The sequence below is a fragment of the Gallus gallus genome, chromosome 1 (genome assembly GCF_016699485.2).
Source record: "Gallus gallus isolate bGalGal1 chromosome 1, bGalGal1.mat.broiler.GRCg7b, whole genome shotgun sequence".
In the NCBI taxonomy this organism is placed as follows: Eukaryota; Metazoa; Chordata; class Aves; order Galliformes; family Phasianidae; genus Gallus; species Gallus gallus.
Genome location: NC_052532.1, coordinates 1,365,863 through 1,389,822, shown reverse-complemented (window position 1 = coordinate 1,389,822; position 23,960 = coordinate 1,365,863). Strand labels below are relative to the sequence as shown.

The 23,960-nt window shown below is 51.6% G+C and overlaps 1 protein-coding gene, 1 long non-coding RNA gene and 3 other non-coding genes across 16 annotated transcripts in view; 4 read left to right on the top strand and 1 right to left on the bottom strand.

Annotated features, from left to right (window-relative positions):
- Positions 1 to 7,672: 7,672 nt before the first annotated feature.
- MIR183 (microRNA 183) lies at positions 7,673 to 7,770 on the top strand. Its single transcript, NR_035006.1, has one exon. It is a non-coding gene; the product is annotated as a microRNA 183 (primary transcript).
- Positions 7,771 to 7,795: 25 nt separating this feature from the next.
- Positions 7,796 to 7,881, top strand: MIR96 (microRNA mir-96). The gene has a single exon (NR_161944.1). It is a non-coding gene; the product is annotated as a microRNA mir-96 (primary transcript).
- A 988-nt stretch (positions 7,882 to 8,869) lies between these two features.
- On the top strand, positions 8,870 to 8,951 carry MIR182 (microRNA mir-182). The gene has a single exon (NR_161947.1). It is a non-coding gene; the product is annotated as a microRNA mir-182 (primary transcript).
- A 2,565-nt stretch (positions 8,952 to 11,516) lies between these two features.
- The window catches only part of NRF1 (nuclear respiratory factor 1), a 48,058-nt gene continuing 35,614 nt past the window's right edge, over positions 11,517 to 23,960 (bottom strand). For 7 of the 12 annotated variants that reach the window (XM_015282528.4, XM_015282417.4, XM_046927245.1 and 4 more), the window contains 2 exons: positions 20,372 to 20,428; positions 17,625 to 18,986 (listed from right to left, as the gene is read on the bottom strand). In XM_015282528.4, coding sequence (XP_015138014.2) covers positions 18,811 to 18,986; positions 20,372 to 20,428 — 233 coding nt within the window. In that variant the 3' untranslated portion in view covers positions 17,625 to 18,810. Of the gene's footprint in view, positions 13,271 to 17,624; positions 18,987 to 19,495; positions 19,943 to 20,371; positions 20,429 to 23,960 lie in introns of those variants that run through there. The other 5 variants (XM_040676973.2, XM_015282685.4, NM_001030646.2 and 2 more) reach the window with 3 other exon arrangements.
- On the top strand, positions 17,423 to 19,880 carry LOC121109257. Its single transcript, XR_005846263.1, has 4 exons — positions 17,423 to 17,632; positions 17,797 to 17,886; positions 18,210 to 18,305; positions 19,652 to 19,880. It is a non-coding gene; the product is annotated as an uncharacterized LOC121109257 (long non-coding RNA).

Here is a 23,960-nt window from a genome sequence, read left to right as displayed (position 1 = left end):
GCACCCATCCGGATGCCACCCCAGCAGCAATACCCACACCACCGACCCAGGGACGTGCATCTCCACGTGGGCATTGAGACAGGTGACCCCAAGGGCTGCGGGGGACACCTGAGCCCCTCCACCTGCCCCACTCCAGCTCCAGTTACGGTCCCAATTGTTCCTCCCTCTGGAAGAAATGCCATCAGCGCCAGCGGATCAGTGGCCATTACTAATGCATGATGCTCTGGCGGGGAACGGCTGTGCCTGACCCCATCACTAGGGATTCTGACCCATTTTTCTCCCCTTTGCTCCTTGGTTTTCAGCTCTTTTTCCCATTTTGGGGGGCATTTTTCTTCCTCGTTTTCTCCAGGCTCGCCGTCAGGTGAAGCTGAGCCCAGCAGCTTTGCCCCAAGCCCCTCACCCACCCCAAATTCCAAAGCTGTGGGGAACCCAGCAGTAATGCCTCCCCTGTGGTGTTTGGGATGCATTCTGCATGGACCTCTGGGTGCTACACCCATAGGGTTTTGGTTGTCTTCTCCATGGAGCTCTGGGAGCTACACCGATAGGGTTTCGGTTGTCATCTCCATGGAGCTTTGAGTGCCAACCCCATTGGGGTTTGGGGTACCTTCTCCATGGGACTCTGGATTCCATCTCCATGAGGTTTTGGGTGCTTTCTCCATGGTGCTTTGCGTGCCATCCCCATAGCGTCTGAGTGTTTCTTCCCCATGGGTCTCTCATGGGTTTTTGGTTGTCCTCTACGGAGCTTTGGGTGCCATCCCCATAGGGCTTTAGAGGTCTTCCCAACGGCTGACCCCACGTAGCCCATCTCAGTGCGATGCCCACCGCCTCCCTCAACCCCTCCCCAAAGTCCAACCCCATAGGGAATCTCATGGGCTTTACCAGCGCCAACCTCACCACGGCCATAAAAACGTGCCGGCTCCGTGGATAATGGACTCGGGTTGCGCTCTCGCATCAATATTGCATTATCCTTTCCATCCCCATCTGAGCACAACAACCAGAAACCTCGGAAACAAACACAGCCCCGGCTGAGCTCCTGCCCCAATCATCCCAGCGCCAATGGGGCGGCCCTGCCCGGCCCCCGGCTCCGTGCACATTACACATTCGGGTTAGGAACAAAATGAGACGGTGTAAATTTTTAAAGAAGGCCATTTGCTCCGCTCGGTTTACACCAGGGTGAGGCCTCCAAGAAACTTCAGGCGGGACCCCGAGGTTGGAATCAGAATAGAAATAGCGCTGAGCCTGGCGCCGAGGGGTCCCACACCACGTTTGGGATGGGACGAGCCCCCTGTATGGGTGGTCTTGAAGCCTGGACATCCCAATGTGCCCATTGCATCACACTATCATCTCCTGGGGACCATTCCAGATCTTGGGGAACATTTCAGGGAGATACCCTTCATGGGGACCATCTCAGACCCTGGGGACCATTCCAGGGCTTGGGGAACCGTCTCAGGTCTCAACGACCGCCCCAGGATGCTTCCCTGCTTGGGGTTCATCTTGGTCTCCTGGGGAACACCCATGGTGCCCCTCTGCCCAGGGACCATCTTGGGTCTGAGGGAACTATCCCATGTCTTGGGGACCAAACCAGGTCTTGGGGACCATGCCAAGCTCCTGGGGACCGACCATTGCTACCTCCCTCCTTGGGTACCATCCTGGGATCCTGGGGACCGCTCCAGGTTCTTGGGGACCAACCCAGTTCCTGGGGACCACCCAAGGTTCTTGAAGACCATTCCAGGCTCTTAGGGACCATTCCAGGCTCTTAGGGACCATTTCAGGCTCTCTGGGACCATTCCAAGTCTTGGAGACCATGCCAGGCTCTTGGGGACCATCCAAGATACCTCCTTCCTTGGGCACCATCCCAGGTCTTGGGACCATCCTTGGCACGTCCCTCTGTGGGGGCCATCCTGGATCCTTGGGGACCAACCCAGGTCTTGGGAACCACGCCAGGCTTTGAGGACCAGACCAGTCCTTGAGGACCAACTCAATTTTTTGGGGACCAACCCATGTCTTGGAGACCACGCCATGCTCTTTGAGGACCATTCCAGGTCTTGGGGTCCATCCAAGGAATCTCCTTCCTTTGGGACCACCGTGGGCTCTTGGGGACTATTTTGGGGTGCCACAGCCACCGGCACCTGACCCCATCCCATCTCCCAGCATCGCCCCTCTTGTAGGGGGGGGCTGCTCCCCACAACCCCTGCTGGGCTGGGGGGCTCATTCCCCCAAACAGAGTAGGAACCAACCCTCTGCTCCCACCTCCGTCCCTATGTCCGGCGTACATCCGCCCGCCATGACCCACAGCAACCCGATCCCAATCCCACTCCATGGCCCCAAACTGGTCGAGCTGGTTTGGAGCACACAGCCCAGCGCAGGCGGAGGCAGCGCAATTGGGGGGTGTACCATGACCCCCCCCACCCCCCAAATACACCTCCATTAATAGTCCCCTATGCATATTTATGTATGAAAAACGTACCCCCGTATGCATGTTGACATTAGAACCCCATATCCCACCTGTATATATTTCCAGTTTTTATATTGATATATGGTTGGGCTGCATCACATGCGGTGGTATTTGGGGGGGCATTTGGGATTCATTTGTGCTTTGGGGCCGTTCACTTACACTTTGGGGACACGAGTGTATCGTTTTGGGGTGTTATTTGTGTGTTTTGGGGTTTTTCATGTGTGTTATTGGGATGTTTGTGGCTCTTTCCGCGGTGCCCGTGTTCATTTTGAGGGTGTTTCTGTCTATTTCGGGTCTGTTCCTATCAGTTTTGGGGACATTTGTGTTTGTTTTGGGGTCATTTGCATCTGTTGGGGGGGGGGCTGTGTCTGTTTTTGGGGGTGTTTGTGTTTATTTTGGGGTCATTCGTCTCAGTTTGGGGGATATCTGTATCTATTTTGCAGGCGTTCGTGTCTGTTTTGGGGGTGTTCGGGGGGCACCCATGTCAGTTTTGGGGATACTTGTGTCCATTTTGGGAACAGCCACGTCTGTTTTGAGGGTGTCAGTTTGGGGGGCATTTGCCTCTGATTTCGGGGAGGCTGTTTTGGGGGTGCTTGTGCCTAATTTAGGGGCATTTGGGGGGGGATGCTCATGTCTGTTTCGGGGGCGTTTCTCTATTTGGGGGATGTTTGTGGGGGTTTTTTTGAGTGTGTTTGCATCTATTTGGGGGATTTTTGCCTCTGTTTTGGGGGTATTTCTGTCTATTTTCAGGAAATCCATATTTATTTAGGGCTGTTCCTGTCACTTCGGGGGTCAATTTCTCTCCATTTTGGTGCATCCATCCTCACTTCGACTCAATTTGCTGTATTCCAGCCACACTTCACCACTATCCAAACCCATCTGGGGGGGTCCCTACAACTTGGGGTCCCTTTCCATACATTTGGGATCCTTTTTATGGCACCGAGGAGTCACTTTTTGTACACTTTCGGGTCCCTTTTCCACATTTTCGGGTCTTTTTTCTACATTTTGTGTCCCTTTTCCTACATTTTCGGGTCATTTTTTCCCTACTTTGAGTCCATTTTCCTATATTTTCGGGTCCCTTTTCTATATTTTCACACCCCTTTCTATACTTCCGTGCCCCTTTTTTAGATTTTCAGCCCCTTTCCTTCGTTGTTAAGTCCCTTTTCTGTATTTTCGGGTCTTCTCCCCATACTTTAGGGGTCCCATTTCTTACGTTTCGGGGTCCCTTTCCCACGGAGGGGTCTCACCCCTCCCACCCCCCGTGCACGGCAGCTGCGGGCTCTGCCCTATGGGGTTGGGATCACTTTCCATCCCCCCCCACACACACACACACCCCCGGCCCCCCCCGCAGCTCTCAGCGCTCCGAAATCGGATCAGCGGCGGTTCAGGTGCGGCCCCGTTCAGCGCTCCTCCGACGGTGTCCGATGTCCGACAGCCGCCGGACGGCCCCGGGGGGGGGGTTGAGGAGGGGGTAGGGTGGGGGGGGGAGTCGGGGCGGCCCCGGGGGGGTCGGGGCGGCCATGGGGGGTCGGAGCCGCTTATAAAAATCCTTCCACAGGGGGGGGACGAGAGCAGAGCCGCCTCCATCCTCTTCCTCCGTGCACAGACCCGAGGCCACGGGGATGGGCGGCCGCCCTACATCCCCCCTTCCACCTCCCCCCCCCCTCCTCCCCTCCATCCCTACTTTCCCCTTTTATTTTCCGGGGAGGGACACTTTTCCCTTTGGTTCTTTAGACCCGGGGGTCCCAGAGCCCCTTTTTACTTAAGGTGGGGGTTACGGAAGCGGCCCCGCTGTTGGGGGTTTGGAGTAATGAGAGGCGGCTCCTTAGGGGGGGGCGGCCCAAGGTGAGCCCGGCCCCCCCCACACCCCATAGCCCTCCCTCTGTCCGTCCTCCCCCCCGGGTACGGCTCCACCTTCCGGGGCCACCTGGGCCAATTGCAGCCGCTGCGGGGGGGGTCCCCCCGGGGCCGGGCTAAGGGCGGCCGTCACCGCCGCTCCTCCGCATTATTGGGGCGAACGGCGGAGAGGAGGGAGGTGGGGGGACTCCCCCTTTTAATAGCGTGGGGTTTTTTTTGGGGGGGGGGGGGGTCTCTTTATCCCACGATCCCCCCCAAAACTCCCTCTGAAGGGACCCTCGACGGCAGCGCTCGGAGCTGAGGTAAGTCTTGAGGCGGGGGGGGGGGGGTGATGGAGGGGAGGGGGAGCTATGAGTGACCCCTTTGGACCCCCCCTATAGGGCTTAGGACCCCCCCCATAGGGATTCTCCCGCAGGATCTATCGTTGGGGCTGCATTTCCTACTCCTCTTTTTCCTCGACGTGACTCCCCCCGAAGACTTTTCCCTTTGAAATGAGCTCCCCCTCCCCTATATAGAGCTTAGAACGCCTTCCCCCAACCCACCCCCTCCCCCCCCTTTTGGATTTAAGAGCCCCCGGTAGGATTTAGGACTCCCCCTCCCCACAGGATTCATCCTTAGGGCTGCATTTCCCACCCCCTATTTTCCTCGACATACCCCCCATAATGACCCTTCTCTTTACAATGAGCCCCCCCCAGCCTCTTCCCACTCCTGACCCCCCCCCCCCCTTCACTGATCACCCACCTCCCAGCCGAAAAAGCCCCAAAATTCCCTCCTCGGGGCGGTCACATCATTATAGGGCCAAAAGGGCGACAACGAAAGCACAGCGCAGCCCCAAACCTCAGCCCCCCCCGGCCCCGAGGGGGTCCTTTGGGGTACAGCGGTGCCCCCCTCACCCCAATCCGGTGCATCGCTTTACCCCGGGGGGGGGTCCTTCTGGCAGCCCCATCCCAATGGCAGAATCCAACGAAATCTCAGCCCTCTTCCCACTGTCTGCACCCTCACAGCATGGGGGGTGCTCTGTGCCCCTCCCAGGTCTCTGCCCCCCAACCAGCCCCATAGGGACACACAGAACAGCCCCCCATCCCCAGTGCGTCTCCAGCGCAGCGTGGGGACAACGGGAGTTGGGGTCCTGGTCCCATCTGGGGGCTATTTTGGAGGTGGGGGGGTTTTGGGGTGGGGGCACCGGCACTGCGGCACTGAGATGCTACAAAATGGGGCTGCGTTGTTCTCGTCCCCATGTCCTTTCCCATCCCCATCCCCATCCCTTGTCCATCCCCGTCCTCATCCCCATCCCCCATCCTCAGCCTCAGCCCTATTCCATTCCCCATCCCTATTTCCATCCCCGTCCCCATTGCTATTTCCATCCGCATCCCTCTCTCCATCCCAAGCCCCATCCCCATTCCCATCTCCCAACTCCATCCCAAAGCCCTTCTCTGTTCCCAGCCCCATTCTCGTCTCCATTCCCATCTCCATTCTTATTCCCATCCCCATTCCTGTCCCCATCTCCATTCCTGCTCCCATCTCCATCCACCCCCTTATACATTTCCGTCTCCATATCCATCCTCATCCCCTTTTCTCTCTCTGTTCCCATCCCCATCATCTCCATTCCCATCCCTATCTCCATTACCTCCATCTCCATATCCATCTCCATCTCCATCTCTATTCTCTTTCTGTCCTCACCTCCATCTCCATCCCCATCCCTATCCCCATCGCCACCCAGACTCCCCCATCCCCACACTGCCCATACCCATGGAGTGGGGTCCCACGGCCCCACACATGGGGTCATCCACCCTCCCCCCACCCCACTGAGGACCACGACACCCCCTGACCACCTCAGTCCCCGTTCCCATAGGGTGGCAGCCTTGGCTGGACACCATTTGGTGCCATCACCATTTTGGGCTCGGAAGAATTTCTTTGAGGATAGAATCCACCCTAAATCTGTCTCAGGGACCATAGGACCCCAGTGTCCCCATAGCAAAGATTTGGGACCTTAGGGCAGAGCCTTGGAGGGCGCTGTGGGGAGCAGGGCTGTGGGGGGCGGGGGGGTGCCCAGGGGAGGATGAGCTCTGCACATCCGCAATGCGGCATCGCCCAACGTCATCGCTCTGCAGAGCCGGGGGGGCCGGGGCGGAGGGATGGGGACGGGGATGGGGACAGGGATGGGGACAATGGGGGCACCCCTATGGCTGCCACCGCCATGGCGTTGTGGCACCCCATGAGGGACGGTGGCACCCATTGGGGACGGTGGTGCCTAATGGGGGACGACGGTTTCCAACGGGGATGATGGAACCCAGTGGGGTCAACGATGCCCAATAGGGACGAGTTGTCAGGATATGGGGTTGGGATGAAGGTGAAGTTACCGTGGTCAATGTCACGCCAATGAGATTGTCCCCAGTGGGGGAGGACTGATGTCCCCCGAAGTCCCTCCCTATCCCCACTGTCCAACCCCACTCTGTGCTCAAGGTGAGCCAAAATGACCGATTCACCTCTTTCAGCCCCAAAATCCAAGGCTGGCACATGGTGCACCCCTATTACCTCTCAGGGCTGCGGCTCAGCGACACAAAGGGGACTTTGTGCCCTCCTCCTCCTCCTCCACCACTGCTTGGCACAGCCCCACAGGGACAGCAGTACAGCCATCTGGAGGGGGGGGGGGGGTGCAACCATTTTGGGGGGGATTTGCAATGATTTTAGGGAGTTGGCCACTATCTGAGGGAGTGTGTGGGGGATTTACAACCTTTTGGGGATGCCCGCCAACTTGCGGGGCTTTTTGCAACCTTATAGGGTGCATTGCAACCTTACAGGGTTCTCTGCAACCTTGTAGGATGCTTTGCAACCTTGTGGGATGTTTGCAGCCTTTTAGGGTATTTGCAACCATCCTTACAGTTTACAAGAATTTTACGGCATTTTAGGGCCGCTTAGGGGGACTATGCAACCTTATAGAGTCTTTGCCACCTTTTAGGGTGCTTTGCAACCTTATAGGGTGTTTGCAACTTTGTAGGGTCTTTGCAACTTTGTGGGCTGCTTTGAAACCTTTTGAGTGCCCTTTGCAACCACGTAGGGCCTTTGCAACCTTATAGGGCCTTTGAAACCACGTAGGGCCTTTGCAACCGTGTAGGGCCTTTGCAACCTTATAGGGCCTTTGCAACCTCGTAGAGTGCTTTGCAACATTTAAAGGCACTTTGCAACCTTTTAGGGTCTTTGAAACCTTACAGAGTCTTTAAACTTTTAGGATGCTTGCAGCCTTGTAGGGTATTTACAGCCAGTGGGACTCCACAGCTCTGGGCTCATCATTCCTGGAGCACTGACTGGGGAGGAGTTTTGGGGTAAAACCAAGCAAAAATGGGAGGGTGCGAGCTCGCTACTCCTGTTCTGTGTATGGCACTGGTAGAATTCACTGTGCAACCCCGCGGTCAGTGAATTACCATAGGGCCATAAACAGAGCAGAGAAAGACCCGCGAGCCCCGCGGGGCCGCCGCGCCGCCCGGCCCGCTTTGGCACTAGCACATTTTTGCTTTGCTTTATGTGTTTTGAGCAATTATGTGTAGTGCCAATATGGGAGAAGGCGGAGAGAGCACCACGGGATGGGAGGGGACGCGTTATTTTTTGCCATTCTCCCATTGCACGACCCCAGTGGATGGATGGATTGGGTGATGGAGGGGTGGGTTTGGCAATGGACAGCTTTGGCAATGGGTTGATGAGTTTGATGATGGGTGGATGGATTTGGGATGGATAGACCTGGTGATGGGTAGATTTGGCGACGGGTGGATGGATTTGGGATGGATAGACCTGGTGATGGGTGGATTTGGTGATGGGTGGATGGATTTGGGATGGATAGCTCTGGTGATGGGTGGATTTGGTGACGGGTGGATGGATTTGGGATGGATAGACCTGGTGATGGACGGATTTGGTGATGGGTGGATGGATTTGGGATGGATGGATTTGGCGATGGGTGGATTTGATGATGGAGAGATGGACTGGGGATGGATGGATGGTTGGATGGACTTGGCAGTGGATGGATGGGTTTTGATGGATGGATGGGTTTGTGATGGATGGATTTGGTGATGAATGTATGGATTTGGCAACGGATGGATAGATTTGGTGATGGAGGGATGGATTTGGGAGGGATCGATTTGGGATGGATGGATTTTGGGATGGGTGGATGGATTTGGGGTGGGTGGATTTGATGATGGATGGGTGGCTTTGGGGTGGCTTTGGGGTGGTGAGGGCAAGGAAAGCCTTGGAGAGAAGGAAACACAAAATGTTGGTGCTATCACCCTGGGATCCTACAGGAGGAGAGAGGAAGTGACATCAATGGGGTCCTTTTCTGGGGTTATGATGCACATCTGAATGATGATGGTATGGGGTTTTCAGCACATGGACCATCTGTGAAGCAGCTTTGGGATGATGTTCAGTCCCAGGAAGGAAGGATTTCCTCGAGGTGGAAAGGGGAGATTTTCCTTCTTTTTTTTTTTTTTTTCATTTCAATTTTTGATTTGGGGTTGGGTTTGGGTTTCTTTTTGCAGCTTCCCAAGCCCACCACTGCTTTCTTCCTGTCCTGGCTGCTTTTGGCAATGGTAGAACTCACACTGGTGCGCTCGCAGGATCCGGTGGTTCTAGACTTGCCAACTACAGCCCCGGGAACCTCCACGGATACATCTCCCCTGCTCCCCCCAGCACCCATGGCTATAGGGAGGGGTTTGTTACAGCATCCTGCTCCATTTGTGTATTCCAAGTATGGATTTTTAGTGGGTGCCCAGCCATGGGGACAGTGGGTTGGGGTTCCAGGTGTGCTACTGTTTTTTAGGGTTTGGGGGGCAACCATGGAAATGTCCTCATAGAGGGGAGGGTCCTACTGGAAAGCGGTCATTGGAGCATCTTGGCCTTGTGTCCCCACTTGACTCCAGGCATTAAGTGCTGATCCGTCCCTGCGACAAGGGGAGGGGGGTGTGGATTAGGTGGCTCCTGCCCCACATCTTGCCAGTGCCAGCTTATGGGGTGGGTGGGAGGGAAACTGAGGCATGAGCGATGCTGCCATGTGTCCCCAGTGCCATATGTCCCTGTCTGCTCCCAAGTGAAGGAGGGACAATGACAGCATTTTGGGGAGGAGTGGTGCAGGATGAGGTTTGCACATTGGGGTGGGGAGGGAGGGTCCTTGCTCCTGGCTGGGCTTGGATGGGGGGTGGTGGGGATATGTAGGGCAGCGCCGGGTGATTACTGAGCTTTCGGCCATAAGCCTGCAGAGATTGGATCATGTGGGATTAGAGTGAAGGCTGCACGCTCCCAACCTCCTCACTGTGCCGGGGGAGGGATGAACGGAAGGAAAGATGGAGATGGATGGGGGGTCCACGTTGCCTAGTGGGGAGTGTGGGGGTGTGGGGAGGGGCACAGGCTATCTGTCTGTCTGTCTGCTTGCTTGTCAGTTCCATCATGCATCTGTTCAGCCACGTATCAGTCTGTTGGTCCTTCCATCCATCCACTCAGCCATCATCTGTACGGCCACCCACCCATCCCCCTGTCTGTCTGTCTGTCCAGTCACTGAGCCACGCATCTAGCTGCCTATCCATCCGTCTGTCCCCACATTCATCCATCCAACCAGCCAGCTATTGCTCCATCTACCAGTCTGTCCATCTGTCCAGCCATTTATCCATCAATCCAACCACTGCTCCATCTGCTAGTCTGTCCATTCGTCTGTCCATCTGTCCATCTATCCAGACAGTCTTTGAGCCCTCTACAAGTCTTTTTGTCTATCCGTCTGTCCATCCATCAAGCCATTAGTCCCTCTATCACTGTCAATCTATCCACCAAATCATCTGTCTGTCTATCCCAACAATTATTGAGCCCTGCATCAGTCCATCTGTCCATCCATCCATCCAGCCAGCCAGCCAGCCAATCAGCCAGCCATTGAGCCCTCTGTGAGTTCATATAGCCATCCATTCCAACAGCCATTGAGCCCTCTAAGAGTCCGTCCATCCATCCATCCATCCATCCATCCATCCATCCATCCATCCATCCATCAAGCCATTGACCCTGTCCACCTTATCTATTCATCAAGCCATCCATCTGTCTGCCCATCCACGTCCCTCAACGGTGAGCTCAAACATTTCCCTTGAGGGGATCGGAGGTGGAGTATCCTCTCCAACCCCACCTTCCTACAAGCCACACCCCAACAAAAGCCCCACCCATCCCCATAGTCCCCACCCCCAGCAATCACCCGAAGGCACATGGGATCCCCCAACACCCAGACACCAGTGGGCATCACCTCAGAAACACCCATTAATATGTCCCTTCCTAGAGACAGCAGTTTTTGGTGTCAAATCCTGTGATTTAGGGTTGCTGTGCACAGTGCAGCACTGCGGCTAAAGCTAAAGGCAGCAAACCCAGATGGGTCACAGTGTGGGCCACCCAGGGCTGGAGAGACCCTCTAGAGCTCAGCACCTCTCAAAACCCAGGGACCCTCCCCAAGCCTGGGCTGGGCTCCCTGTGATGTGAAGGGAATAAAAGTGCTGTGTGCTGGGTGAGCTGCCCCAGCAGGAGGCCCCGACCTGCTTATTAAAGCCCGATTAGCACAGATTAAAGGCTGGGGGCAACGTCTGCCAGGCTTAGCCCCCACCATGAGCCCACTGGAGAACCCCAGTCTGGAGGGGGCCAACTCTCTTCCCGTAACACAGGGCTGGGACCTTTGGGTTGCTTTGAGATTGATTTTGCGATCACTCCCTCTGTGCCTCGTCCTTATTTCCTTCCATCTGTCCTTCCATCCATCCTCCACTCCACTCTTTTGTCTTCAGGCTGCAAGAACTGAGCTCTGATCCTACAAAGGATCCTACAAGGTCACGTTGGAGCCAATGGTCCTGCCCCCCGTGCTCAAATAAAGCTGCTGAACCTCAGTGCTGCCGTCCGGCTCCTCCTTGGGATGCTCAAACAATAATTAGGATAATGGGGGCACAGCGGGGATGAGGTGGCCTTGATCCCACCATGGCATGGTTGAGGAGTTGACCCCAACAGTTGCTTTTGGGGTGCCGCTCACCATGGTGCTGATGGAAGCACGCAAAGGATGAAGCTTAAATAGCACAAAAGAAGAACTTCACTCCAAAACCACCCCCAAACCCCAAACCACATCAGGGACCCCCTCCAAGTGCCTGGGGGGAGACAGCAAGTTACCCCCAAACCCTCAAAAATGCCTCAAAAGAAGAGCGAGAAGCGTGGGTAGACACATTTGTAACAATTTATTGAATAATAGACACTGGGAAAACAATAGGGGTCCATGCTCTGCTACTTGCCTTGTTTTGTCTCTTTGGGGGGAGGGCAAAGGGGACCGCTGGGACTAAAAGAATGTCATCGCACCGCCCAAGGAACACGGACTTGAAAGCCACCGACATCTTCACAACGACGATAAAAAATAATAATTAAAAAAAATAATAATAACAAACTGGAGAAACCAGGGCTGTTTTTATGGAAATATTTCCCTCCCCTCGTTTAAAGTACAGAAGAAGTGTATACAAAGAGCATTTGATATTTTCCTTATAAAACAAGTAAATACAAGAATCTGAAAACTTCCTCGAAGGCGGAGCAAAGACGCGGAGAACTTCGTTAATGGCCACTTGAAAATAATAATAATTAAAAAAAATATTAAATACCACACACAACCAGCACGCACCGTGGGGGGCTTCTGGGGTGCCTTTGTCCCTTTGGAAGGTCCTGGAGGATCTGTCCCCAGAATGCCCCCGTGGGCTGTCCCCTCCTTTGGGAGACGTTGGGTGACGTGGGTTGGGTTGAGTTGGGTGGCGGCAATGGGGCTATGCTGTAGGAGATGCTCAAGGAGCGGGGCTGGCACGTGGCTCCAGAGGGGTCCCCCAAGGGGTTGAATTGGGGTCTCCAAGGGTCCGGGGTTGGTGGTGGGGTTGCAGCTCTTTGGCAAAGGATCGGGGCATGTGCTGGTCGTAGTGTCCCCGCATCCCTCCCGGCACAGCTCCGGAGGCATTTCCGCTCCGTTCCAAATTGACAGAAGAGGAAACAATAATTATTATAATAATAATAAAGAGAAAAAAAAAAAACAAAAAAAAAACCAACAACAACAAAAAAACCATGAAAAACAACAATGAAAGAATTGAAATGGCAGGTTTCCAGAGCAGAGAAAGAAGAATGTGTCTCCAGTGTGCACCAGGGGAGCCAAGCGCGGCGGTCATCGAGCTGTCCTCGCGCCCGCACGGGGCTCCGGGACCGGCGGCTTCAGGGGCTGTCCCCGCAGTCACAAATGCATTTTCCCAAAAGAAGCCTTTCCCGAGCTCTATTATTAATCTTCTTCTTCTTTTCTTTTCTTTCCTTTTTTTTTTTTTTTTAAACTTTTTTAATATAAAAGTCCATGTTAAAATCTTTGAAACCTAATTCACCCCACATGGGAGCATCCGCGCTCCCCTGCTCTGATCCACTGTGGGAGGAAAGGGGCCCAAGGAGTTGTATTTTTGTGTGTGTGTATTTTTTTTTTCTCCTTTCTAATCTCTTCAGAATGGAAGTCCCGTCTGTGCTGGGCTTCTTGCTCCAAGGTGGTGCTACAAAGACGCACTTAACACACGCATCCTTCGTTATTTTTTTCATTAAAAATGGTCAGCAAAACTCTTTTGCTTCCGAAGCGGAGAGACTCAATGCCACCTGATTGCATCTCTGGATAGGCGTAAAAAAATTTATTCGCATAAGAGACGAGGAGAAAAAAAAAAAAGAAAAAAAAAGAAAAAAAAAAAGAAAAAGAAAACATCAAAAAAATAAAAATAAATCATCGTGATCCTGCTGTGGGTTATGGTCACTGTTCCAAAGTTACCACTTCCACCGCCTGCCCGTCCACGGTGACGGCACTGTCCGCTATCCGCGTGGTGACCGGTGCCATCGCCACCTGCACTGGGCCGTTGCCCTGGGCCAGGCTGGTGACCACGGTCTGGTACATGCTGACAGGGATCTGCACGAGGCCTGCGGAGACACAAAGGAGACATGGGGTGGTGAGAGGGGTCACGGAGCGTTGTTCTGCCAAGGAATGGGGTTGGTGCGGTTGAGTGTTGTGGTGTGGGCCACAAAGGGTTGTTGGGTCATGTTGGATATGGATGGAGCCGCGGTGGAGGTTTTAGGGTCCTTTGGTTCTTGTGGAAAGTCAAGGCTTGAAGAAGGCAATGGGTAGGAGGGAAGATGGTGGGTAGGAGGAAGGAAGAAACGTCATAGAATGGCGTGGGTTGGAAGGAACCCCAAAGATCATTAAGTTCCAACCCTCCTGCCACAGACATGGCCACCAACCTCCAGAAAACGATGGTGGGTAAGGGGAAACAAAGATGATGGTGGGTAGGGGCGAAGGAAGATGGTGGGGGACAGGGATGAAGAAAGAATAATTCAATCATGAAATGGCACAGGTTGGAAGGGACCTGGAGGATCACAAAGTCCTAACCCCCTGGCCACAGGCAGGGCCACCAACCTCCAGAAGATGATGGTGGGTAAGGGGAAACAAAGATGATGGTGGGTAGGTGCAAAGAAAGATGTTGCGGGGGAGCAGGAAGATAGTTGCTGAGGGAGAAGATGATGGTTGCAAGGGAGACAATGATAGGCTAAAAAATTTCTCACCCCATGACACACAGATGGCATCACACCCACAACATCACGCTCGTGTCATTATTCAGACTTAATGGAGCTCAGGCCTTATAAACACGTTAGAGAAGCCCCATAATCACCCCCATCACACTGTGTGAGATGGGAAGAGGCTCAGAGGTAGAAAGAAGAACTGCAAGGAAAACCTTCCACAGAAGCCCTGACTCCCTGGCAGCACAGGAGGCCACAGCCCTTAAAATCCAAAGAGGTCAGACCAAGCTTTCCCGAAATGGCAGCAGGATCCCTTTCGGTTCAGTTTTCTGTGCCAGGCAGGGACCTCTGTCCTGCCAAGGGCACTCATTTAATAACAAGAGGCAGCAGAGTGCAGCTCGGTGTCCCCAGATAACTCACTGTGCAGACAGGAAAGCTTAGGAGTTAATCGTGCTGCCCAGGTGGGTGACCCCGGCGGAGCTCAGCTCTCGGGATCTCGTGGCACTCTACGGATAGGGACGTTTTGCAACGCCTCAGACAAAGGGCTGTCCCATCTCCAAAGGGTGTTCTACACTTTTATGTAGCTCACAGCCCCACGAGGACTCACCATCCTTGTCTGTGGCTCAACATCAACAGCTACAAATTATGTGGAGGCAGCAGAAACACAAAGTTCCTGAGGTGCTTTCTAATAGAGAAGAGTTTTAGGCTACAAAGCATTGAAACAAGAGCTCATGCTCAGCTCTCTCAAAGACAACCCCCAGTAGGATCCTCAAGACATTCAGCACAGTTCTGTTTAAGCAGGTTCTGGCACAGAGTGGGAGATGTGGCCTGGGATGCACTCGAAATCCCTGCTCCAGACCAATGACCCAACTAAGCCTTTTGGGTGATTCAGGTTGTTAACCCGAAGGAACTCACCAAAGATGAGTCTACTCCCAAAACGAGGGTCACCATAAACCAGCGTTAACATCCCTCCATGACATTCAAACACAGACTGGCTATAATAGGGCCATTGTCAACGACAGGCATTACAAAAAAACGATGATGAGATGGAGCTCTTTGAGATGACTCTGCTCCCCATGGCCAACCCAAAGATGAGGGTCACCACCAACACTGAACACGCAGCATTAAAAATCTGATCCTTCCACAAGTTGGCCATAATAGGACTGTTGCAAAAGACAGGCACTACCAGAATAGGACAAGATGGAAAAACCAAAGGTGTGTTTTCTTTGGGAAAGATGAGCCTGTGTCAGCCAAGGTTTGACCAAGGCTAACTACAACTTGCATACGTTGCGTGTAAGAGTGGGGAGGTCTCTGTGAGAGACAGCGATGCGCAGCTCCCTTTCTGCATGGGATTAAGCTAAATCGTCTCAGCATCTGACGCAGTGGCCTTCCTGGCAGGAGTGGTGACAAACCAAAGGAGGAGAGGGCGAGGGCTGGAAAGTCTGCTGTGTATTAAAGCAGAGATGATCGCCCTTGGGAGAGAGGCGATTAAACCACTGAGATGCTGTAATCAGGTCTAGGATTGGCCCTGTGCTGCATCTGCTCAGACCTGCACCCTGATTAGCCCTAATCTAGCTGGCATATGTTAATCTAAAGCATGGATTTCAGACCCTTTCAATTGTATTAAAAACAGGAAATCCATTAGACAAAATAAAATTACAAAAAAAAAAAAAACCCAAAACCTTCAAGTCTCTGGAAAATACCTATCTTCCAAAAAAGTCGAGTTGTGCCAGGGTGGGAAAGCCCCAGTGGAGAGATGGAATTGGGCTCACAGCAGCCCAGAGCTGCTCCTACCTGTGGACAGGAGCCAGCAGAGGTGATGGATAACGCACAGAGCAGTGAGATGACACAGCTGGGCTGCAGCTGCCCATTTGGGATTTCCTACCACCATTTGGCAGAAGTGATGATGTGCATCTCTACCCTCAGCAGGATGCTCTGGATAGCACCCAGGTCGTGCTTTTGCTTACCTGCAGCCTGCCAGGACAAGGATTTTGCACTTGTTTCAGCAGAGAAGAGGTTATGGCTTGCAGAAGGGGGAGCACTAGGCTGTGGCCATAGGATTCGGAGGCCAAATATCACACAGTGGCTGATACAGAAACCTTACCTGATGTGGAGAGGGAATCGGCAACGTAACAACAACTGTTCTGATCCCAAATTGCAAGTGGGTGCATTAAACCACCATTCAAAGGGCTTTTGGGGGAGAAGAGTAGGAGGTTGAGACGACTGGCCATCCAGGATAGCCAGTGTACAGGGGATGGGGACACCAGAGCCAGTTTCTGCTGATTCTTATGCTTCTTTGAGATTACAGCAAGCGCAGAAGGCAGGCACTGCCAACCAGATGGGCTGGACCACCACACAGATCAATACTCAAATACACAGAATGAGTGGAAGAAACTGAAGAACATGTGTTCTCAGGGCACCCCTCAAACACTCAAAGATAAATGTCCAATATTATCTTCCCAGAGATGGGCTCTTCTGATGAATGCTTTGGAGCACCCTTCTGCACCATGGGGAGCGTGAACAGCATGACCTCATGCAACATTTTCTGCCTGGAGCTCAAACAGAGCACATGAGTAAAGTTTTGGATGGTTGAGAGAGAAGAACCAGCCCCATTCTTGACTGCTGTCACCATGCTGAACCTGCACTTGGGAAAGGAAACCATCTCCTCTTCCTTCATGAAGTGCAAAAACAACTTCCTTGCTAGCATCAACTTGAACTGAACTGATCTCCTACAACACTCTGGAAGCAGCCTCAGGATTGTGAGGAAGCAAAAGGCAAACTGAGAAACTACGGTTTGACTCCAGCGTTTGGAATATGGAGTCTGATGCAGCACTCCAACGCAATGAACTGACAAATTGCTGCTTGGATTTCTTTTACGGGGCAAAACATCAGCGTTCACCTTGGAGACCCTGACAGCACAATATCATCAGGTTATCTTCAAATTTAGGCAACATATCCTCACCAGAAGGCAAGACCTCAACGGAGTGCTGTATGTCTTCTTCCAACAGGGAATCTAAAGCCCACTTCAGATCGGCAGAAGACAAAAGCCACGGCCAGTTGCACCCAATGCTGCTCTTGGGGGATCCACTGGCGGCAGAAACATCCTCAGCACTGAGGAGATGAAGCAGATCCCATGCAGTGGATGTGTTAAGTTAGTACAACTTGCTCTGTTATCTCAGACACCAAAGGGATAAGTGCTGAAACTTGTCTGGTTTGTTGTTTCCAAGCATTGCAGAGTCAGTAGAACATCGTGAGCGGCCTTACAAATCTACCTGACCAACATTAGAGCTCTGAAAGCCTTACTGAGCTCAGGCCAACAACAGAGGTTGAAAGGAATGAAAACTTCCATTATAATTCTTTGTCTGTTGACCTCCAACTCATCCACAGACCTTTGGCTTCAGTCTTCCTACTTAGCAGAGGGGAAATGTGTACAAACTGTCTGCTTAGCACAATCCTGCTCCAAAACGACCAGAGTACGCATTTAAATTTAAGCATGGAACTCTATTGCTAGAGGATCTCCAAGCAACAAAATGTTTGGCAGCACAGAGAAACTGAAACAACACCAGGAAAACCTTGGCCTCCATACAGCCTACAAACATGGCAGAACTTGCTCTCTGTACACAGGACAGCCTACAAACCCAACAAAAGTGATGCAGAGAAGAAGATAACAACCTGACCATCTTCTCCAGAGTAGGAAAGAATAAGATACAGGTTTGAGGTGCAGCATGGATATAAAGTGAGAAAAAAAAGACAACCAGTAAACATAAGGTTTGTGAAGCTCCCGAGTAATGTGCCTGGGGAAATTGCAATGTCTCCATCTCCAGATATCCTTCAGAGGCAGTTAAGACTTCTCTTCATGTAGAGTCCTAGCTTACCAAGAATTGGAAGACCTTCAGCTTCATCTCCCTTTTTCTTTGGTCTTGCCTCTATAGGAGAAGGCAATCCACTCCACAAAGGCACCTGGGTTACTTAGTCTCACACAAAACCCAAGAGAACACACAACCCCAGTCCTCATCACAAAGGTATGAGGTAAAAGACACCACTCTCAGTTGCCAATCAACCAACAAGGGGCCTGGAAATGATTCAAGTGCTTTTGGGTTGGGTTTGGGTGGTCATTTGTTTGTTTCTTTTAAAAGGTGGTGGTTGATTTGGCTTGTATAGGGTTAGTTTGCTGTTTCTTTGCTTTTTTTTTTTTTTTAACTTTGGGTTTTGGTTGTTGTATGTTTGGTTTTGAAGTTGTAATACTTTCATGCAAAATGACTGATTCACAAGAATCCCACCCCCAACCCAATTAAGCAACACTCAGACAAGGACGGAGCTGTGCTCATGGATTTCTCCCCTCCAGAGCTCCAGCACACCCATGGGAAGAGGAAGGTGCCACGAGGCAGCCAGGAGGCAGCCAGCCTTTGAGGAATAGTGACCAACACCTCCTCCACCAATGGTACTTCACCACCACCCCTACACACCTCAGGCTGTGCAGCCCTTTCCTGACCCACCAGAAGCCCTCCACCTGCAATCATCCACAGCAAAAGGAAGAATTGACCGTTATTTTTAACACTGGAAGTGATTCACCTGAAATGTTGGGTCTTCCACCCAAAATGTTGGGACTTTCATTCCATCTTTACATTGATGGAGGGGAAAACTCCCATTCTGCTCCCCTGAAATGTTGGGTCTTCCATCCAAAATGTTGGCTCTCCCATTCCATCTGTACGTTGATGGAATGAATAATTCCTATTTCACTCTTTTTTTTTCTTAATTAATTTTTTTTTTAAGAAATAAATGGGAGGGGGGAAGGGTGCTGGGGAAAGAAGGCAAAGCAGCAGCCTGGTGTCCCAGTGGATTAACCTCATGCCTTCCAGCCCTCATGCCCTATGTAAGGTGACCTGCCTCTCCCCTCCCCCTTGGTGGTGATTTTTGAGCTCAATAGCAGGAGAATAAAGCTGTTCCTACACACACCAGTACTGGGTCCCTAGAGTGAGCCATGCTAAACCCAAGGCAACCTGGTGGGGAGGTGGGGAGCATGCCATGCATCTACCTGTGTAGGGGAAGCCTTTTTTACCATGCTCCACAGACGAAAGCTTAACGAATAACCCTTCTGAGCTTCCTTGATCGGCTGGCTTTGCTGTGGAGTGAAGGGCACACCTGATAAGATTAGCAGTCTATCATGGTCAATCAGAGAGAGGAAACAGAGGTAAAAATAGAGAAAGTACAGGAACCCCTAACGCCGCTCCACCTGGAATTCACTCCTCTTCTGAGCTTTGTTTCTGTTGATATGGAAGAGAGGAGCATCTTTTGAGCAGAGCAGAGCTGTGTCACCTGTGTGCTACCAGTGCAAAGCCTCCCAGAAACCACAGAACAGGAAACATCTAGAGATAAATGAAATCTCTTCCTCTTACAAAGCATCAGATATTAAATTCATGGTAGGAGAGGCAGGCAGCGTAGCAATCACCGTATGGGATCCCTATTCTGTTTTGCCATAAAAACTTTGCTAACTTGCCTGCTACGTGTTTAACACCCACATGGGCTCTTCCAGTGGGACAAATGTTGGACTCGATGCATCCTTCCCAACTCAGAATATTCTATGCAATGTATGTAGAGAGTGACTCTTAACCTTGAAACAGCCTCCATCCTGTATTTTCTGTAAGGTTTTATTAAAGGGTACTATGAGAATGAAGGCAGAGTACCATCTAAAAGTGATAAAATATATTACTTCAACCCGAAAGACTAAAATCCATTTCAGAAGTCATCTGAATCTAAAAACTTTCCTTTTTTTTTTCTCTTTTGAAGCACATATTCCAACAAATTCTGGCAACATCTTTGAAAATCATCAATATGGGGAAGACAGTTGCATACAGAAAGAGAGGCACATCCGGAGTCCAAGAGGCTACACCAGCAAAGCATCCATGGGCGCTCTCTCATGTCTGCCTTCCTCTGCCGTGCGGTGCACCTACTTCTGTACTTAGGTCTCTGCTACCATCTTTAGCCCATGGTTTCTTAAAACTGATGGGTGCCGAAAGCGAGGCTGTGGGGTTTTCTTCCCTTTCCACTGCTGCTTTAACTCTGCCTTGAGTCCGTGACCTTTAAAAAGATGAATTTTACAAATCCAAAGATCACAACACCCCCAACAGCCCCATCTGTGATTGCTCAAGTGCTGTTAAAGCAGCCCTCCTCACTAATAATTCAATTAAGTAATGGTTATAAGGGAGGTTGGCTTGTGTATAGTCAACAGGATGGGGTACGGGATATGAACCCACCCCCATGGCATCTCCAGCCCAATGCTCCAACCTCAACCTATATCCAAAGCCTAGTGTCTTCCCCTTCAAAGTGTAAAAAGAAAAGGAAAAAAAAAAAAGAAAAAGAAAAAAGAAGAAGAAGAAGAAGAGACACAAAGCCCTTTCACCCCCCAAGAAACGCCACAGTGTCAGGAACCAAAACCAACTGTGTTGGCCATGCCAATGATAGCCAGGTCCCATTATTTGACAACTACCACCAGGAAAAGCCACTCACCTGATAAACTCTCTGCTAGGCTCCACTTGTAGCCTGAATAGTCTGCTGCTAGGATGCCTGACAATGAAATGCAAGTGTAAAAGGCTGAACACATGCTACAGTCATGGGGGGCATGGGGTAGGGAAAACATTTGTAGCCTACATTTAATTCATTATCCACATGTAAGTAATACCCCAATATTAGGCACAGTAACGTGAATATTTTTGACTCTATACCAGATATTATGTGCAAATGTGGGAGGCACAGTGAGATACTTGCAGATATTTGTAGTGCAATTGGCAAACGTTGAGATGAATGGCTTAATTGGACCAGAGAGGTCCAAAGAGAAACACAGAATGGAGAAAATCCATCCTGGGGAAGCTCCAGCCACCTCCAAGAATGCTCTCCACTAACCAGGGATGTGAAATGAATGAGAAGTGGCTGCCAAAGAGGCGTTTCTATGTGTCCCCAGAGCATGCAGTGAGGAGATTCATTGAGTCTTCATTGGTCTCCAAGAGGAGCTCGGTGTGATTTTAGGGCTACAAGGGGCTGGGATCTAAATGAGTTTCCCAAGTTAGCATGCTGCCCCATAGATCACACGTGAACACGGACATTAGCATACACTACAGAGCATTTAGCACATGGGAGTATAAAGCAGCTATTGTTCTGCAGTAAGGTGATATGTAACCAGATAGGCTCTGGCTTCAGCTAAAAACCATTTTCCCAGCGCTTTGCTGACTCGTTCAGCAGGAACCTCACTGCTGCAACAGAGTGCACATTCATGGCCAACGAATGGGATCAAAACGATGGGTTCTGGCGACAAAATGGATCTGCAAAAGCATCCCTGCTGCAAACCTGGGTGCGATGGGACCCGTTGGACCAAGCACAATGGTCTGTCCATTGCTCTCAGCTCCCAGGAAAGGCAGAATGAATGAGAGCAGGAGGAGGTGGCTGGAGAACCCGCAAAGTCCAATCCTTGTTCATTGCACAGAATCAATCATAGACTCATTAAGGTTGGAAAGACCAATAAGATCATCCAGTTCAACCATCAACCCCATGCACATGACCACTAATTTGCAGCCTTCAAATCCCTCCACACTTAGCTCCTATTTAGAAGAGTGACTTAGACTCTTATTTTTTGCACTAAAACCACACAAAAGTCCTCCAAGAAGATTTAGCCAAGGACACGATGACATACCTGGGGTAAGAGCAATAGGAAGTATCCAGCAGGTTGGATCTGAATGCTGCAGAACTGAATGTGAATGCCACTGTCTGCTGATCCCTATGACTTCAAAGGGGTTGAGTATGCTATATTTACACCAGCAATAAAACTGCTTCCATTAGCTCCACGTTCACCTTTTAAATGCAACAGCCCTATCGCGCACACACCAATTAGAGCCCCCTAATGCTCGGGAGCACAGAGCTTTCTTTTTTTCCTTTTTGAAGGGAAGAGATGAGGCAGCTCAGGGGAATAGTAGAGAGCCTTTCACTGCTGAGGGCTCTCCTTCAAAGCTACCACAGGGCAGTGGGAACAGATGGCCATTTCTGAGAACTGACATGAAATGAGGGATTGTCTCAGGCCGTGCCCTGGTGGACAACATATCGACACCGCAAAGGTACTGGTGGTGGTTTCTGGTGGAGAAACCAAAAGGGATGATGTGGGGACAAAGCTGATTAGAGCACCTCCCCTTCCTGCAGGAATAGGAGGAACGGAGGCAAATTGCTGACAGCAAGGAGGAAAACCCACGAAGAGTGAGGCTTTGCTATGATCTGCGAGCAACAAATAACACCACAATTCACTTTAAGCCAGATTCTCTCCCTTCTTAGAGGCTTTGTCTTCTCCAAGCAGACTGCTGGGCACGTGGCAAAGAGTCGACCACGGACCAATGGCCATGGTTTACTGCTGTCCTCCCCCTGGAGCACAGAGGGGTCCACGTAAACCACCAGAAAACCTAACACAGAAAGAAATCTATACACATTAGAGAATAAATTCAACCCAAGGATACCATGGGGGTGGGAAGAACAACTTCAACCCCGCGTTTGGAGAAGTTTTGTAGGAAGTCACATCAGATGAAAGTGTTGGGTTTTTTTCCCCCCCTCTTGGAACTTGTTTTGCAGCTTCACCTTGACTCACAGAAGCACGTGTGCTCCTGGAAAGCTTTGCAGTGCTGTGAGTACATACGTTCCAACCTGCTGCTGGAGCCCAGAAGGCACCATCCTGCTCTGGCATGGGGCTGCGTTGCAGGAAAATAGGGCGATTCCCTGCAATCTTCCTGCCCAGCTGTTGACGAGCTGCGGATTACCACTGTCACATGAGCTGCTTTACAGCAAAGCCAAGCTGTCTTCGGGAGCTGAGAAGGTCACTGGGAGACAGGGGCCGCCGGGGACAGCACACCGCCCTCGATTCACTTCCCAGGGGGACTGCAGGTGGAAAGCGTGGTGTTCCCTTCTGCTCAGAGAGCAAAGAGGAATGGTTCTGCCTTAGAGGCTCCTTATACGGACAGCTTTACCTCTTTCTTGTGCATGCCACCAAACCTTTGGGCAACGCCAGCCAGTCTCTCCAAGCCTTCACACCATCCACTGCCAGCTTAAAGCAGAAATAAATGAATCCTTCCTCAAAGGAACGGCAAGAAAACAGCCTTTCAACCTCAAAAACCAGAACAGCATGGCCGAGGAATGGGTTTCACTCAGGAAAAAAAGACAGAAATATCTGGAAAAACAGAAGTCTGAAGGTCTCCGGTGCAGCCTCTTGGGGACATGAATTAAAACCCTCCATCTCCATCATCCTGCCACTGGCAGGGCTGGTGGGCAATGAGCACATGGCTGCGAGAGAGCGGCTCAGGATGGGGCTCTTTACTATGCCCCAGAGGCATGAGACAGATGGGGCTGTGCTTTTAGGCTTTGCAACGAGTCCCTGCTACGGAGAACCAATGGAGAGGATAAATACGGCCACGAAACGATCCTGTAGACATGCTCAGAAATAGAACAGGGAAGAAACTTTGTTCTAATGTACAAACCTATTGAATTCATAAGCAAACAGACCCACAAACCGTGCTTTGATGTGCTCAGGAGAGCCGTGCTTGGGAAAGCCACAGCTTTGTGGCATAGCTTATGGGGTACTGCTCCTTGCAGTGGGATGCCCAGTGGTGGGGGGAGGCTCACAAACCCCCACATCATTTCATAAGATGCCTTGTGCTGTTACGACAGCTTGCTGGGATGTCAGCCAGCTTCCCATTTGGATCAGGTTGCACCCTACGCCCGCTGACAGACATTAAACCCTGGAGCCCAGCACTGCCCTGGAGTCAGGCAAGCCTCCATCCATCCACTCAGACCCCAAAGTCCAGCAGGGAAGGGTGCCCTAACCTTGTAGCCATGGGGCTACCTGCCAGCAAGGCGACGACCGAGCCCTGCTGCCATGAAACAGCAGATTGCTGTGACACAGGGGTGGGGGGGGGATTAGGAGCCCCTCTCCATCTGCCCTGATGCAGTGTAATCTCTGTGCTCACTCACTCCCCCAAATCCATGAATAGTGTGGGGGTAGCAGTGGGCTGCTACAGGGAGAAAAGTGGCAACACGGACACAGGCAAAGTGCTCACCTGTCGCTATGCGG